This window comes from Eublepharis macularius, chromosome 12, assembly GCF_028583425.1.
Source record: "Eublepharis macularius isolate TG4126 chromosome 12, MPM_Emac_v1.0, whole genome shotgun sequence".
Lineage (NCBI taxonomy): Eukaryota > Metazoa > Chordata > Lepidosauria > Squamata > Eublepharidae > Eublepharis > Eublepharis macularius.
In genome coordinates, this window is record NC_072801.1 from 57523899 (window position 1) to 57539826 (window position 15928).

At 44.0% G+C, this 15928-nt stretch overlaps 1 protein-coding gene across 1 annotated transcript; it reads right to left on the minus strand.

Moving 5' to 3' along the window:
• Positions 1 to 776: 776 nt before the first annotated feature.
• Positions 777 to 14364, minus strand: LOC129340123 (serine protease 33-like). The gene is made up of 6 exons (XM_054994712.1): positions 14248 to 14364; positions 12215 to 12241; positions 9731 to 9908; positions 6680 to 6957; positions 5777 to 5958; positions 777 to 3365 (listed from the first exon to the last, which is right to left on the minus strand). The coding sequence occupies exons 1-6, from the start codon at positions 14330 to 14332 to the stop codon at positions 3111 to 3113; spliced, it is 1005 nt and encodes a 334-aa protein (XP_054850687.1). The 5' UTR covers positions 14333 to 14364; the 3' UTR covers positions 777 to 3110.
• Positions 14365 to 15928: the final 1564 nt, after the last annotated feature.

Below are 15928 nucleotides of genomic sequence, written 5' to 3' on the forward strand. Positions count from 1 at the left end.
TGTTAGGTGTGGGGAGACAAGTTCCGTATATGACCTGGTTTTTTACTCTAGTAGAGAGCTAATAGCAGCTTGAGTGAAGGAGAGATTTCTACCGGAAAATATCCCCAGGGGGGTGGGGGAGGAAGGATTAACATACAACATCACAACCATGATCCAAGTCCACCCCCCCTCCACTGCTTTTTCAGGTTATAAAATATGGTGAGAAATCTAATCATAGATGTGCTGTATAACATATAAATTGCCCCTTGCATGCCACCCAAAGAGATGTTTATAATTAATTTTCTTAAATTCCTGGCCATTTCCAGTGATGTGGTGAGAAGTGATAAATAAATCCAATGCCTTAGAGTGTGTGTGAGAGAGAGGGAGAGAAAGAGAAGAACCATCAAGTTGCAGCCAACTTATGGCGCCCCCTGCTGGGGTTTTCAAGGCAAGAGACTAACAGAGGTGGTTTGCCATTGCCTCTGAATGTGAGGGCAGCCTACTGAGGGGGACTCTAATTCAATCCATTATTTGTGATACTTCAAACCCAAGGAAATGGCTCAGTTCTATAGATTATATGCATTATTTTTACTTCCTCAGTACAATGTTTTTTAATTCTTTGCATGACTCAGCAGTCAGTGCAGTCTTTTTTATTACCCCTTGAACGACTGTGTTAGAAGGAATACCCAGAAAGCTAAAAGGCTGGTCAAAAAGGGAACGGGGATCAGATTCCCAACAGGAACAATATTTTTTTCCCCAGTGCCTTTGAGGAAACTTATTTTAGAACTTGCCGCAGAGTTCTTTGGGATGTATTCACGATGCATTGCACCATCCTTGTACGTCTCAATAAAAATACAAGGAACATTATACTTTATTATTCCCTATAAGTTATATATTTCACAGCAGTATGCTTCTGCTGGTAGAGGCCAGGGAGCAATCAGGAGGCAAAGCTCACAGTCCTATAATACAGTGACCACAAGCAAGGGCTAATTTGCAGTGACCATGAACAAGGGCTAAAAGAGAAACCATGCTCATTCAAGCAAACAGTCCATTTAATCCAGCATACTTTTTCCAACAGTACCCAAGATGCTAGAGATAAGTCCAGAAGCAGTGCAGATACACAAACACACACACACATAGACACACACTCATTGCAAAAGCACAAGTAAGAGAGGGAGAACATATCTTTCCTACAGAAGGCAGTGCAGAAAAACACACAGTTTAAGCCTTGGGATCTCTATTCCAAGAGGCTAAATAAAGTATCTCCTCCACCACCACCTATGGTAGCATACATATGGGAGCTGGAAGTGTAAGGCTGTGTATGGCTCTAGGATTTTCAGGGAGGGGGAACACATCTGTCTGCCTGGATTGTCTTTGAGCAGAAGCCTGATAAAATTCATTCATTTGATTGTGTTGTTCAGGGTTCAAAGAAGGATTCAAGAGTTGTGTTTCATTCCAATCAGTCGTATCTATAAAAATCTACCTTATCCTAAAGAAGGATTCTGCCTTCTCCCTGACAAACCAGTTTTCTACATGCAGGGAAGTATCTCTTCACAGGAAACCATTCCAACATGTGGCCCCCAGACTGTAATTTAAGCATACAGAAAAGCATATAGCATGATTCTGTCATTGTCTTTAATGCACACTTAGTCCCAACAGCCTAAGAGCTTTGCAAAATAAAGAAGTAATGAGTTTGTCTGCCCATATCATTCATAATCCCAGAATGAGAGGATTTGATGGGTCCCTGGAGACCAGCAAGCAACTCTCTCCAAATGGCTAATGAACACTCACAACGATTTCATTGCTCCTCAATTCATACAAATAAGAACTCACTGTTTTAACATAAAGCTACATGAGAGTGATGTGAGCGTAAGCTTCACTAATTATAGTGGGATTTAAATGTGACAAATTATGCATTGAATCATGGCCATAGCTTCACTGTCCTCTCTATAGTTGCCAAATTCCAGGTGGTGGTTGGAGAACTCCCTGAATTACAACTCATCTCCAGGCCACACAGATCAGTTTCCCTGGAAAAAAACAGCTGGTTTGGAGGGTGGACCCAACGGCATTATACTCCACTGAGGTCCCTCCACTCCACTCGCCCCACCATCTTCAGGCTCAACACCCAAACTCTCCAGGAATTTCCCAAACCAGAGCTGGCAAACAGGGGAAGAGAATGAAGAAGTCTTTTTTTGTCTTCCGTCTGTCCTCTGATGGCACACAATGAACATTCCCATGCTTATAGCTTGATTCTAGTGCATGTATACTTTCAAATAAGAATCACTGAGTTCAGTCAAGCTTACGCACAAGTAAATACGGCTGCAAGTACAACCCTGCGGCTTCTTCAGCTCATTCTCCTAAATTCTGCCATCAAGACCCATTGAGCACAGCCCAGAGAATGTTGCCCTTCGTAAGCTCTGTGATAAGAACCTTACTTATAGACGGTGTTCAGCAGTAAAACATATGTCTTATGTGAACAGATCCTGGGTTCAGTTCACTCCAGTTAATAGGCTGGAAAGGCAACTACAGCCTTGGAGACACCCACCCCACACACACACCAGTTAAAGCTGAAAATACTAGGACTGGCATCTTAACTATGGTGTAGCTCTGTGGCAGAGTATCTGCTTTGCATGTAGAAGGCCCCAGGCTAAATCCCTGGCTTTTACACTTAAGACAAAAAGTGATGGGAAAGATGGGAGAGCCAATCAGAGCAGATAGTACTGTGCTAAAGTTAACTTCATATATGATCATGGCAGTTGGTTTACAGAGCATTACTTGTTTTATTTTTGTCTAGGTTTTTAAAATGATCATTATTATTATTCTGTATTTTGTATTTCTGGATAGTTTCTCCTCCAATGCATTGAGTTTCCTTTTCCATAACCCCAGTTCTTCCTTATATTTCTGTTTCCACACATTGCTTTTCTATTAGACTGTGGCTACTTGCCTATTCAACAAGCAGGCAGTAAAGATGGCAAGGCACTGATCTTTCCAATGGTGGCAGAGTTCTTTCAAAGGTCCTCTGCTTAAGTGCTCAACCTACACAGCGTTCAGCCACTCCAGGCTCTTGGTCCAGTCTCACCTAGTGAGGCAGGGTGGCCATTTTGAAGTGCCATGGGCGGAGCTAAAGCAGTTCATGAAATGCTATTGGTCAAGGCCACAAGGAGGAGGAGAACTAAGAAGAGAGCGGAACTGACACCCGAGAGATGGGCTCCGCTATGAGTCTTTGTGTTCTGGGCCATACTTTCTTGAATCCAGTCCATGTAGGAGGTGACCCGGGTGTAGACGCCAGGCCGGTTGGCCTCCGAACAGCTGAACCCAAAGCTTACCACTCCAGCCAGGAACCAAGTGCCATTCCGCTTGCAAACCAGAGGGCCACCAGAGTCGCCCTGGAAAGAAGAAAACATGGGACACACCGTTTCATGTGAGCTCACAGCCCATTCAAGAAAGCGCCCTTCCCTGAGTTTAGACTTTTTAATGTATTTATTTAACCTATATACCACCTCTTTGCTATATTTAGTGCTCACGGCAGTTAAGAGGGAGTCTGATTATAGTTAATCCGTTGCAAGGGGAACAAATTCTTAGCATATCCAGGGGCACTTCCTTCTTTCAACAGGGAAGATGCAAAACTACTTATCTCCCAAGAGCATGATAAGGGCTAGCTTGATACGGATCACCATACACACATCCACCCCATTCATACAAACTGTAACCTGACCATTATAAAGCACAAGAAGGCAAGTCTCTGCCCCGTGGTGCTTACAAGAAAGGGAACAATCTACAAGTCATTCCGACTATACATGCATAGGAGAGGGGGTCTGTGCCAAAGGTGAGTGCTAAAGAAGAATTTGAAGGAAGGAAGAAGGGTGGCATCGTGCCAGTGTTCTTCTCTGGGAAGCTTCAGCTCTCTTGTTAACCTGAATGGGCCACCTGCCCCCTTTCCCCACAATTTTGGTACTGCGCATTGATCAAAAATGCATTTTTCAGACTGATTGCAATACTTTTACGCATGGTTCCTTTCACAATATGGAGAACTGATTTTAAGCTGTCTGCCAGGTAGCACCTGAGGACATTATTTATTTACTTTATTTATTAATTAAACTTCTACCCTCCCCGCAAGCGGTTTCAGGGCAGATTACAACAGTAAAACATAATTTACATTAAAACTTCAATAAAACCACAGAATTCCTGTTAACACCACCCCCAGACAGCGACCTTACACCCCGCCCCTGCCAATAATACACAACAGGCCTTTCAGTTAAGCTGTAACTCTTATGGGGGGGGGCAGATGATCACATGCCCCCCCCCAATAGGAGGCCAGTTGAGGGGCTTTCCGGATGACTATTGGACTAGCCTCAACCATATGCCTGGCAAAACATCTCAGACTTGCAGGCCCGCCAGAACGATAGAACATCCTGGCAGGCCCATGTATCCTCTGATAGAGAGTTCCACCAGCCCGGAGCCAGGACCGAAAAAGCCCTGGCTCTGGTCGAGGCCAGCCTAGCCTCCCTGAGGCCCGGGACCACTAGTAGATGTTTGTTGGCTGATCTCAACACTCTCCGGGGCACATATATTGAGAGGTGGTCCTGTAGGCATGCCGATCCCTGTCCACCCATCTTTCTCCCAGTTTCTTCCTCCACTAAATATGTTGACAGTTGTAGTAGTTTCATCTGAAACCCCACATCTATCTTGTATGTCTCCTTCATGAGAGGCTCTGCTGCCCCAAGAGCTGGTGAGAGACAGCCTGCTCCCCTATCACATCTTAAAAAACCCAGCAATGGCCACACAGAAATTCCCATCTCTATTATGCCTGCCTCCTAACCTCATCAAGGTCCAATAAGGACCCACACCCTCAGGAAACTTCTCATCAACTCCTGGCTTCATCGCTACAGTCAAGCTTCTCTTCCTTCTACTAACATCTGGTTAGAATGGGAGCCAATTTGCAGTCAAAAGTTGTGTGGCCCCTCTAGGCACATGGAGGAATATTGCATCTATGGTGTTCCTCCCGTGTATTGGGGATGCTGTTGCTCAAAGTAAGAGTTTCGGCTTCAGGTGGCACACTGCCTGGGAGAGTCAGACACAGCCCGGGAAGGTGGCATACTGCCCAGACGAGCTGTACCTGGCCCCAGGAAAGCAGAAAGGAAGACAACATGGCAGTCCAGAAGGAAAGAGATACTGGAGCTGCAGTATCTGTGATTCCCAAGACAAGACACTGGGTTGGTGAAAAAGGGAGGAGGGTTACGCTTCAGATGTAGTTATGATGCCGGTGAAAGAAGAATAATAGGCTGCTGCTTTGGTTCCCCATTTGGGAGAAAGGTAGGGTTAGGGTTCTTCTCTTCCCTTTGTCACTGCCATTAGCTTTAAATTAGTGTTCCAATTTTTGAACACAGGACTCAAAACCTTCTTGTTTTCATTAAACTAGAAAACTTCCATGCTCTCAGAAGCATGGTGGAAAATGCGTCAAGTCAAGTCAAGTCAAGTCAAGGCCGACTTATGGAGACCCTGTAAAGTTTTCAAGGCAAGAGATGAACAGAGGTGGTTTGCCATTGACTGTGTAGCAACCCTGGACTTTCTTGGTGGGCTTCCATCCAAATACTAAGCAGGGCCAACTCTGCTTCGCTTCAAAGGTCTGAAGAGCCAGGGAAAGCACCTTCTTTAATGAAATCCCAACTGTTGCTCAATAATTCTAAGGTCTCTCACCAAAGGTCACAGCTAACTGCATTTAAAACAAATTTGTAAAGAAACCCTTATCACAAAGGAGGCCTTTTGCTTTCTGCTCTGTCTGAGCCAGAGATCTTACCTGGCAAGAATCCTTCTTTCCTTCTGGGTACCCAGCACAGATCATGTCTTTGTGGATCAGCCTATAGCCTTCGGGCACATCCTCTGAGTCGGAGAAAGTGTTGTTGTGGTACATGCGGTCACACTCCTCCACATCTAGGATCGGCACCTCCAGCTCCTGCAGGGTCCGAGTGACAAAGGGGGCTGGGAAAGCAAGGGGGTGACGCTCAGATCAGACACAAACTGGAAAGGCAATGCACTACATTGTTCCACACCTCTCCCTATGATGAACAGAATGCAGCATTTACACTGAGAAAATGTGAAAATATGCTTATTTTGCTCAGTAGACAGAGAGGACAGAGTTCAGTAAGCAGCTGAGGAGCTGGTGGCACAGTAGTTAAGAGAACATGCTAGGATCCAAGAAGCCACCGGTTCAAATCTCACCCTGGGTATAAATTCACTGGGTGCCCAGAAGCAAGTCATCTTTGCTGAACTTCCTTTCTGCGCTACTGATACATTAGCTTACCTTATAAGGCTGTGATCATACAGGTGAAGAGCTTTGAACATCAAAAATGCAACACAAAGAAAATGTTATATGAGATTACTCAGCAGCTGCAACCACCAGCCAATGACATCCCTGGTTCTCTGTGGAGCCGGGAATGGAGGGAGGCACAGATGACATTGCCAACCTCTGTCTCAATGCTTCCCGGTGCCCAGTTCCTCTTCCAAATATCTTCAGGAAGCTGCCTTATGTTGAGCAAGAAACTATTATAGATTTCTGTTTTTCTATAATCCCCAGCAAACCCTGCCTTCCCTACTCTTCCCCTATCTCTTTTCCCCGCCTTCAGTCCTGCCCTTTCTTTGTCTCAATCCACATGCAGAATACATACATGGACCCACAAGGCCCCCACAAGTTCATTCTTACCATCTGGGTAGAGGTTGCCCCAGCCAGTAACCCAGCATAACTTTCCAGCAGGGAAAGGGTCTGGACCCAAAGTCCTGGGCAGGCAGACAGGCAAGATAGTCCGGGAGAAACTGATCGGCTCTTCCAGCTGTAGCAGCGCAATGTCGGCACTCAGCCCATCTCCAGCGTAATATGGATGCACAATGATTTTGCTGACAGCAGATGAGACCATGCTGGGCAAAGGTTTGGGAAGCTCATACTCTCCCAGGTGCACTCGATACTCATCTGGGAGCAATGGCCTAGAGAGGGGGTATCCAAAGAAAAATCAGTGTCTTCTGTTGAATTCAAACCTCCATTTCATCTCAGAGTTCATTAGGAGATCTTTCGGGAAATCTCATGGCTGAATCCAATGGCCATTCTGTCCCCATTGCCACAAAGGCAACATTATTACAAGGATGTAACAGTGGGAGACCATTTCAGTCTTCCGGGGACATGTGTTGCTGATAGAATTCAATCATAGAGAACGAATATGGTATAGGACTAGGATCTATGATGTCCAGGGTTGTATCCTAACTTGGACATGGAAGCTCACTGAGTGACCTTGGGCTAGTCACACATGCTCAGCCTAATCTACCTCAAAGGGTTGTTGTTGAGAGGATAAAATGGCGGAGAGGAGAACATAAATGGACTTTAGGTCCCCCTTGGGGAAGTAAATGAATAGATATGTAAATAAGCAAACAAAAGATCTTCTGAGGAAGACTCCGACATGAGATTGTTGGATTAGAAGTTATCAGGAGGCCTAACACTTTCCATTTGGGGCTCAATGAGGGTTATAGGTTGTTAGAAGAGGAAGACTTGTTGCTGTCCCTTTCCTCAGGTTTCAGTGGGGGACAAACCAAAGAGTTAGAAAGATAGAGAGGTCAGGGCATCTGTTTACTGCTCTGACTATCCTTTGATGTGTAGATTGCTATTCTCAGGACTTCCTCCTCATGACATCCTTCTCTTCCTGGCTTTGCCACACTTCTCTCCCTTCTCTCCATCTTGCACAATGGATGCAGGACTTATCCTGCCATCCATGTTAATCTATCTCTCCTCCTTTCCTATCAGAGGATGGAGTTCCTATAAGAAAGGACTCTTATTTCCTTTCTAAACCTAAGCAAAGTGCATGTTTGTTATTGTCTCTCACACACTCACACCAGCCAGTACACACAAACTCCAACTACCCATCACATTTTCTCTGAAATCGATATTACTCTGCTAAAGCCTGACTATGGATTCCTTTAAATAGGTTTCTGGGGCAGCATGCTCATTTAATAGCACTTTCCATTGGGGGCTCAATGAGGGTTATAGGTTTCTCTCACATGAGAGGTATTAACGTAGTGAGTTGAGCTAGATAGGTTTAGTGCCCATCACTGCTCCTGAGTGTGGTCATTGTACTTATCCTGGGTACATCTGAACTTGGTGTATAAGTGTCATGGACTGTTTTGATCAGGCATCTGATGAAGAGAACTTGATTCTCGAAAGCTTATGCTATAATAAAATTGGTTAGTCTTAAAGGTGCTACTGGACTCTTTTTGAGTGTCATGGACTGGAGCTCTTGCATTTCATTGGCTTTTGACCCCAGTGATTGCAACGTTTTTCTTTGTGTGAGTAAGGACATGTTTCATGCCTCTAACAAAGCAGACACGCCACCATAATAAATCTGTTCATTTTTAAGGTCACAAGTCTCCCTTTTGTAGCAATGGACTAACACAGCTGCCCTGCTGTGATAGACCTACATGGTCTATCACATCAAAGAAGCTCAAAGAAGTTCTCCCATCCCCATTTCATCCTCACAACAACCCTGTGAGGTAGATGTGGCTGAAACGGGCCCAAGATCACCTAGTGAGTGGCATGACAGACTAAGGATTTCAACGTGAGTCTCCAAGACCCTATGCTGACATTCCTACTAGTATATCGCACTGTCTTAGCCAGTTTACTTGGAAGTTCCATTGATTCCATGTAACCATGCTTAGAATTTTGGCCTAGAACTGTTCAATTTCAATATTCTTTGACAAATTGCCCTTTACATGTGTGTGGGGGGGGGTGCCCTCAGGTCAGAGTTGACTTATGGTGACACCTGGTGGGGTTTTCCTGGCAAGAAACTATCAGGGGTGGTTTGCCATTGCCTGCCTCTGCAACCCTGGTCTTCACTGGAGGTCTCCCATCCAATTACTAACCAAGGCCAACACTGCTTAGCTTCTGAGATCTGACAAGATCAGGCTCATAGTTACAATATTTATACAGCACTTTTACATAATGCTATAATAATAATATATAATAACATAATATATATTATTATATAATAATATAATAACATAACATAACATAACATAACATAACATAACATAATATAATATAATATAATATAATATAATATAATATAATATAATATAATATAATATAATATAATATAATATAATATAATATAATATAATATAATATAATCGCCAGCATTTACCTAGCATTCTTAAGATAGTTCACAGTGCTTTGCATACATTCTCCCAGCAATGTCTGCAGCCACCTTATAAGGTAGGCCAGTATGATTATTCCTCACACAGCAGATGAAGGGTCTACTGTTCAGCGAGTTGCTTGCCTGTCCATTGAGTTCACAATAGAGCCAAGATTTAAACAGAGGACTGCCTGGCTCATAGCATATGCTCTGGCTTACCACACTACACCAGAGACCAAATAAATGCCAAAAAGCAAGGAAATGCAAATACATTAGCCAGCATCATAGTATAAAATCTGTGTCCTGATGCCTAATAATATTAACTCACACTATGTAGAAAATCTGAGAGTTCAATATATTTCATATACATTATCTAAGCACTTAAAATAAAGAGACGGGTCCAATGAGCCACTCCTTACCTGGATACCCCCATTTCATGTTCATGAACCATTTATTCTCATCACAACTCATAGATGGATGCCATTTTGGCATTAACAACAGTAAAATGGGTCCACTGCTGAATTACACTGATCCTCCCACACCCCACTGCATCCCTCTGCCTCCTCAACATCTTTTCTCACCCGTCAAAGCAATGTGCCGCTGTCACCACCCACTGGGATGAGATGAGGCTTCCACCACAAATGTGCAGTCTGTTGTTCCGTATGCTGACTTGCCACGGCCATTCCCCTTCATCTGCCTTCTCCCCACCAACTATCCGAGTGGAGGACACTTTCGGCCGCCCACAGGCTGGAGGAGAACCTAGACAGTCATAAGATCATGTGAGAGGGCAGAGTTAAGGTGAGCATTCCTTCATAGCAAATGCAATGAAAGCCACAGGGTATTGCAGCCAAATATTATCTTCAGTGGGCAGGTATGCAGCAACATCTCTTCTGTTACAGGATATGTAAAAGAAATCACAGAGAAAAACAAAAGGAGAGATGGACTACAAAAGTTAGGGTAAGAAGGAGGAAGTTGCAGGGCATAGAGAGAAAGAAAAAATGACCTGAAAGGACAGGAGAGATGGCATAGTACAGCATAGTACAATCTGTAAATTTTTTGCTCATAGGGCCACTATTAAAGAAGGGGAGGTAAAGTCCAAAAAGTGACACACAAGGAGAAAGAGTTAACACACCCTTTCCTACAGTTCAATCTAATATTAGCTCTTCCATGGCAACTATTACAGATTGGCTGGGAGGGAGGGAGGGAGGGGAGCATTTTTAACATTCAGGTTCAAATTCAGTTAGAATAATTTGACTGGATATTTACAATTTCGATTTTGACATTTTCATGCTAAACTAGTTTTTTTAAACCTTAGTTTCTGATATCAGATCAGTTCTATGACATTCACCAGAACAGATATTAGAAGAATAGAAATATGAACAAAGAAATGGATGGACAGTAGATGGATGGAGTTAAGGAAAGACAAACATGAATCCATGTATAAAAGAGTAAGTAAATAAAACAAATCAGATGTGTCGATGGAAAAACTGTGACCGAGGTACGTGTATAGTGATGAGGTTGCCCTGTTCACAGAATATACAACTGGCAGGCTCCCTGTCCACATAAACAGAATATCAGCATAATGTCTGCAGAGAGCTTATGTGTAAGGCCAGCAGAGAACCCCCTTGCAACAGCTGGAACCTCAAAGGCACATGTAGCCAGATGTTTCCAGATGCTGATCCAAAGCTTCTACCAGGGCTGGTTACAGAGCCTGTTCCAGAAATTATGCAAAGTAGTTTTGGTTCAGGCCAAATCTTTCATGTTACCTATTTTCCAACCATTCCCAGTTCATTTCCTGAGTCTAAAGGGTACGGTAGATCATAAATGCGAATGATTAAATCAAAACTAATTAAAGATAATATACGATTGTTGTGAGTTGACAGGGAGACAGGTGTGGATGTGGGCAGACGGGTGTGGTTGCCACGAGTTAATGGGGAGGGATGAGCATTCTCAAAAGAAGGGTGTGCAGAGTAATAAACAGGTAAATGAGAGGTTTACAGGGAGAAAAACTGGCACGAGAACTTACAGTGATACGTGGAGTGTTCCAGCCCAGAAGTTGGAACACTCCAAGTTATTTTGGGCATTCTCACAAATAAATAAACATCACCCACAAACCACCCTGCCCTAATTGCCACCTCTTGCAGTTTGAAGTTTGGACAGCCCACACAGGAGAATCAGTGGTATGTATATGTGAAAAAAACTCACAACACATGGAGTCTTTTTTTATATATACTAATAATAACTGTTCATTCGTATACCACTCTTCTGGTCAGATTAGTGCCCACTCAGACCAGTGAACAAAGTCAGTGTTATTATCCCCACAATACAGTTGGGGAGCTGGGACTGAGAGGAGTGGCTTACCCAAGGCCACCTGCCGAGCTCATGGCAGGAGTGGGATCTGAACCAGCAGAGTGCTGACTCACAACCCAAGCACTTAACCACTAAGCTCCATCAGCTTTTATATGTGCCTCCTTCTCCTTCTCCTGTTCCTGTTTTTGCATTAAAACATGAAACTCATGCTTAAGAGCAAGTGTAGGATAGTGGTTAGAGTTTCAGACTAGGATCCAAGAAACCCAGGTTCAAATCCCAGGGGGGTGGAACAATGCTGTAAGCTGCTTTAAGTCTCCATTGTAGATAAAAGCGGGATTATAAATACCTAAAAAAGTAAATCATATATGCCCACCTTCATATTGGAGACACCAGTTTGCACCAAAAGTATCTCTGCAATTTTTTAAAAAATTAAGAGAAGGAAAGCGAGAGAAAACTTAACTAAAAGAGAACAGGTAGTTAGATGGTTAGGAATATCCCCATGGCTACAGAGAGATGGAAGTAATTTTTCTACATATCTTCCCTCCTGCAGCAGAGCTGGGGTTACGGTGAACATGGAATACCCTTCAGTCTACTTTTTCTGTTGGCCCCATCAGTTACAGTTTTTAGAAGGCTTAGGGAGCATGATTTGGCTATGATTCATTACACACACACACACACACACACACCATGTTACCCTATGTAAGGCGAGTACCACAATGCATTATTATGCTACCTTGCCTGCTATCTTTTCTCACCTTTTTGAGCCAAAGTGTTTTCAGCACCTGCAAGAGGAAAGAAAACAGAGTCAGAAAAGCAAATGGGAAGACTGGGATGACATTTGGAAGATATGGATTGGATAGTATTTGCTTTTTACTAGTTCACCAAGCGCATTCTGTTAAGAGCCCACCGAAATTTCAACTCTAGTCCATGGTAGTACACAGCTGAGTCTGAGGCGTGGCAAGCCAGGCCACTTACAGCCACAGAGGAATGCCAAAAGGAGATTTCTCGTCCAGTGTTGCAACGGATCCCTCTCTGGGGTGTTCTAATCAGCATCTCCAGTCTTCCAAGCATGGCATTGCAAAAAATGAGAACAAAGAGGTAACTCAACCCTCCTGTGGGTTGTACAGAAGGAGAAATTGTATCGGTCCAGCTGAGAATTTGCCAGGATGCTGGTTTCACACCCTGGCTTATAGAATTAACCCGAAACAGAGTTTTGGATAAACAACTGGATAATGCAACAACAACTGAACAATGCCGAGAAATATATCCAAAAATATTCTGAACTGTTGTACATTGCATGGACTCAAACAGAGAAATCCTCCTAGGTATCTCCAACACATACACACAAACATCTCAAATCACACATCTGCAGGAGTTAGAGTTGAGCTGGCATAGCCCAGCACACAGGAAGGGCCCCAGTTCAAGTCTCTCCTCTACCACTGACTCCGTATGTGGCCTTAGGGTAGCCACTGTCTTTTTATCGTCTAGCTCACCCATTTGAAACATAGTTTTAATAATAATGATGATGATGCCTACTTCGCAGGGCTGTTGTAAGTATTGTAAGTGTGCATGCAAAGCACTTTGAAACTGAACCAAAGCAGATTAAATAATTTGTGATCAGAATCTTTCTTTTTTTTAGAAGTTCGTCGGCAGCACCAGGCAGCTGTTTTGGTTGCTAGAGGCTATGTGTGTGCATTTTAACACCTTTCCTCTGATGCCTTTTCCATACTTCAAAGCACCCATCCAAAGCACCCATCCAAAGCTGCAATTAGCTCTTCAGGCAAGAAGGAACAGGTTCAGGTGCTTGTAGGGTTAAAACACCCCCATTCAAAGCAGCCGTTCCCCAAACTTCAAAGCAGGAGTGTGGGTCTGGCTTGGCCCTGGAGGTACTATTTAAGCTGCTAAGTATGGTTATGATTAATACAAGCTGGCAAGATCCCTGGGTGTTTACTAGCTGCATGGCAGGCAGAAATCACACCGGTGAAGTCTTCCATACCAGGAGAAAAACAACATATATTGTGTTGTATTTGCCAAGCAGCTGGGCACAGTTGCCACAGCAAGGGCATAAGATGATGTGGGTAGAGATAACATTCAGACATTCTGTGGGCCAGATTTCCCTCCTTTGACCTGCTAGATTCACACTTGTTACCGCTATCTTCAGATGGAGTCTGCTCCCATGAGGATTTTACTTTAGCAAACTCGCTGATCCTAGTTAATGTTTACCTCCCTCCATCCGAGGACAAATCAATGCTTTTGAATTATTGGAGCAAATTATCTAATTTTATTATTTCCTTATTGAAACGTTTTCCATCTACCCCACTACTTATAATGGGTAATATGAATGTGTGAATAGGACCGAATAATCAAAGTCTTGTTCCTCCTTTGGATTTTGAAGGGATTGATCATTTACCCCTACCTCTTGTTGATATACGTATTTCTAAGGATACGCTGTTTAATAAGGCTGGTTTGCAACTTATGGAATTTTGTGTTGCCTATGATCTTAATATTCTAAATGGACTTTAGCAAACTAGAGTTCATGCCTGGAGATGCTGAGGGTCCTTGGCTTCTAGGCCCCTCTCCAAGAATCCACCAGTCCTTGGTCCCAGAACCACCCACCAGCAACCTCCTAGACTCCACTCCATCCCGAGAAGCCTGGATTTTTCCGGAGGCATATCATAATTGTCTTCACACAATACAGAGTATACCTTCCTGTTGTCTTCTTCTGAGACAAGCAACCAGGAATTGCTCCCACATTTCAAGGTGACCTCCCCACTTCCTGGCCACTCACCTGTCAGCAGCAGGAGCAGCAACACAATCTGGGAGCAGCAGAGACTCTGCATGGTCCAGTCAGCCCTGGATGATCCTGCTCTCATGCCACAGAAAACAGGAGAGAGAGAGAGAGGGAGAGGGAGCGCGCACTGGGCTGGGATGCTGAAGCCAAGCACCCCGTGGCAGGATTGGTACCTGACAAAAAGGGAGCAGCCTCTTGGCGTCACTAGGAATCAGGGAGCTGCCAAAAGGCTAAACCTGATATGTGGGTATTGTCCTCCCCACCCCACCCCCAAGCACCCGGTGAGGCCAGCTAAGCTGCCTCCTCCACACTGGGATGCCGATCTTCTCTGACCATCTCTGCCGCCTTCTCTGGGCAAGGAGAAGAAGCTAGAGGCTCGAGAGCCAAAATTTTGAGTTGAATGGCAAGCTGCAAGACACGTGGGGAAAGATGGATGCCGGTTTGTAGGGTGAACCAATGCAGAGGGTTGCTGTATAGTTGCGGCAGGGCCATAGCTGAGGGGGAGGGGAGGTGAACATGGGATGCCCCATCCTTCCAGGAACATTGATTTGCCCTACCTAATAATTTTGCTTTTAAATGTGTAATGTGATTGTTTCCATTCAAAGACGGAGTATGTCTTTTTTCATTTAAAAAAAATCAGTGAGAAGTGTGGCCTGCCCCCACCACACACAAAAAAAAAACTGGTTGTGGTCCAAACTCCACCCAGCTCCCTTCATTCATTCCACTCTGCCCCAGATTCTTCTTGGCACAGGGTGAACTGTGCAAGATTGATATTGGTCTTACTAAACTAAAGTGATCCAGAGAAAAAAAAGGCCCTTTATGAGCCTGAGCATGCATGGTAAAGTGCTTAAACACGCAATCTAAAGAGAAAGGCAAGCCTGTAGAGGTATGTGAGCTCTCCTGGAGCAAAAGGGAAAGCATTGGCTTGCTTTTGATCTGGGGTAAGGAGAAGCTTCATGGTGCTTCTTATCATCCAGGCCCCCTCCTGCCCAGCATGCCCTCCAAAGAACCTGCAGAAACCCATGAAAGGTAAACCCACTGGCAATGTCCAAGCCCAGCAACTGGTCTATTCAGGACTTTTTGGTGGCAGCGCTCACCAGTATTGAATACTGGCAGCTTTGGGGGGGCTCTCTCCTGAGGGGGGGAACTGAGGGAAATTAGGGCAAATATATGCATGAATACTGGTACCTTTGTTTTAAAAAGCACTGGGTCTATTCAAAAGTTCAGGAGTAATGATTTATGAATCAGAATGCAGATATAAAAGCATTCCTTGGCATTAATTATGATGTACTAGCTGTTAGGCGATTCTGAAGCAGAATTTACCTCAGTATTAACCATCACACACACACCAACACACACACTTTCTGTGAACAGAATTTGCACACAGTAATAATGAATTTGATCTTGACACAAGGAGGCAGCAAAAATTTTTACTGAGGACCATATCAGGACAGCAATACAGTTTAAAGGTGCCCTCAGCACTAGCCTTCCAAAGCAATATCACCTTAATCCTGTGACAGGCCATGATCGTGACTATGCTGAATTCTTTAGCTACTATCTGTAATTCTAAAAGGCAAGGAAGGACAGCACAGCCAATCAAAACAATCAAAGCAACCAGTTAAATGTGAGAAAGCCACTAAGCAATCAAAGGACAGAAACATACACAAGTTATGATTTG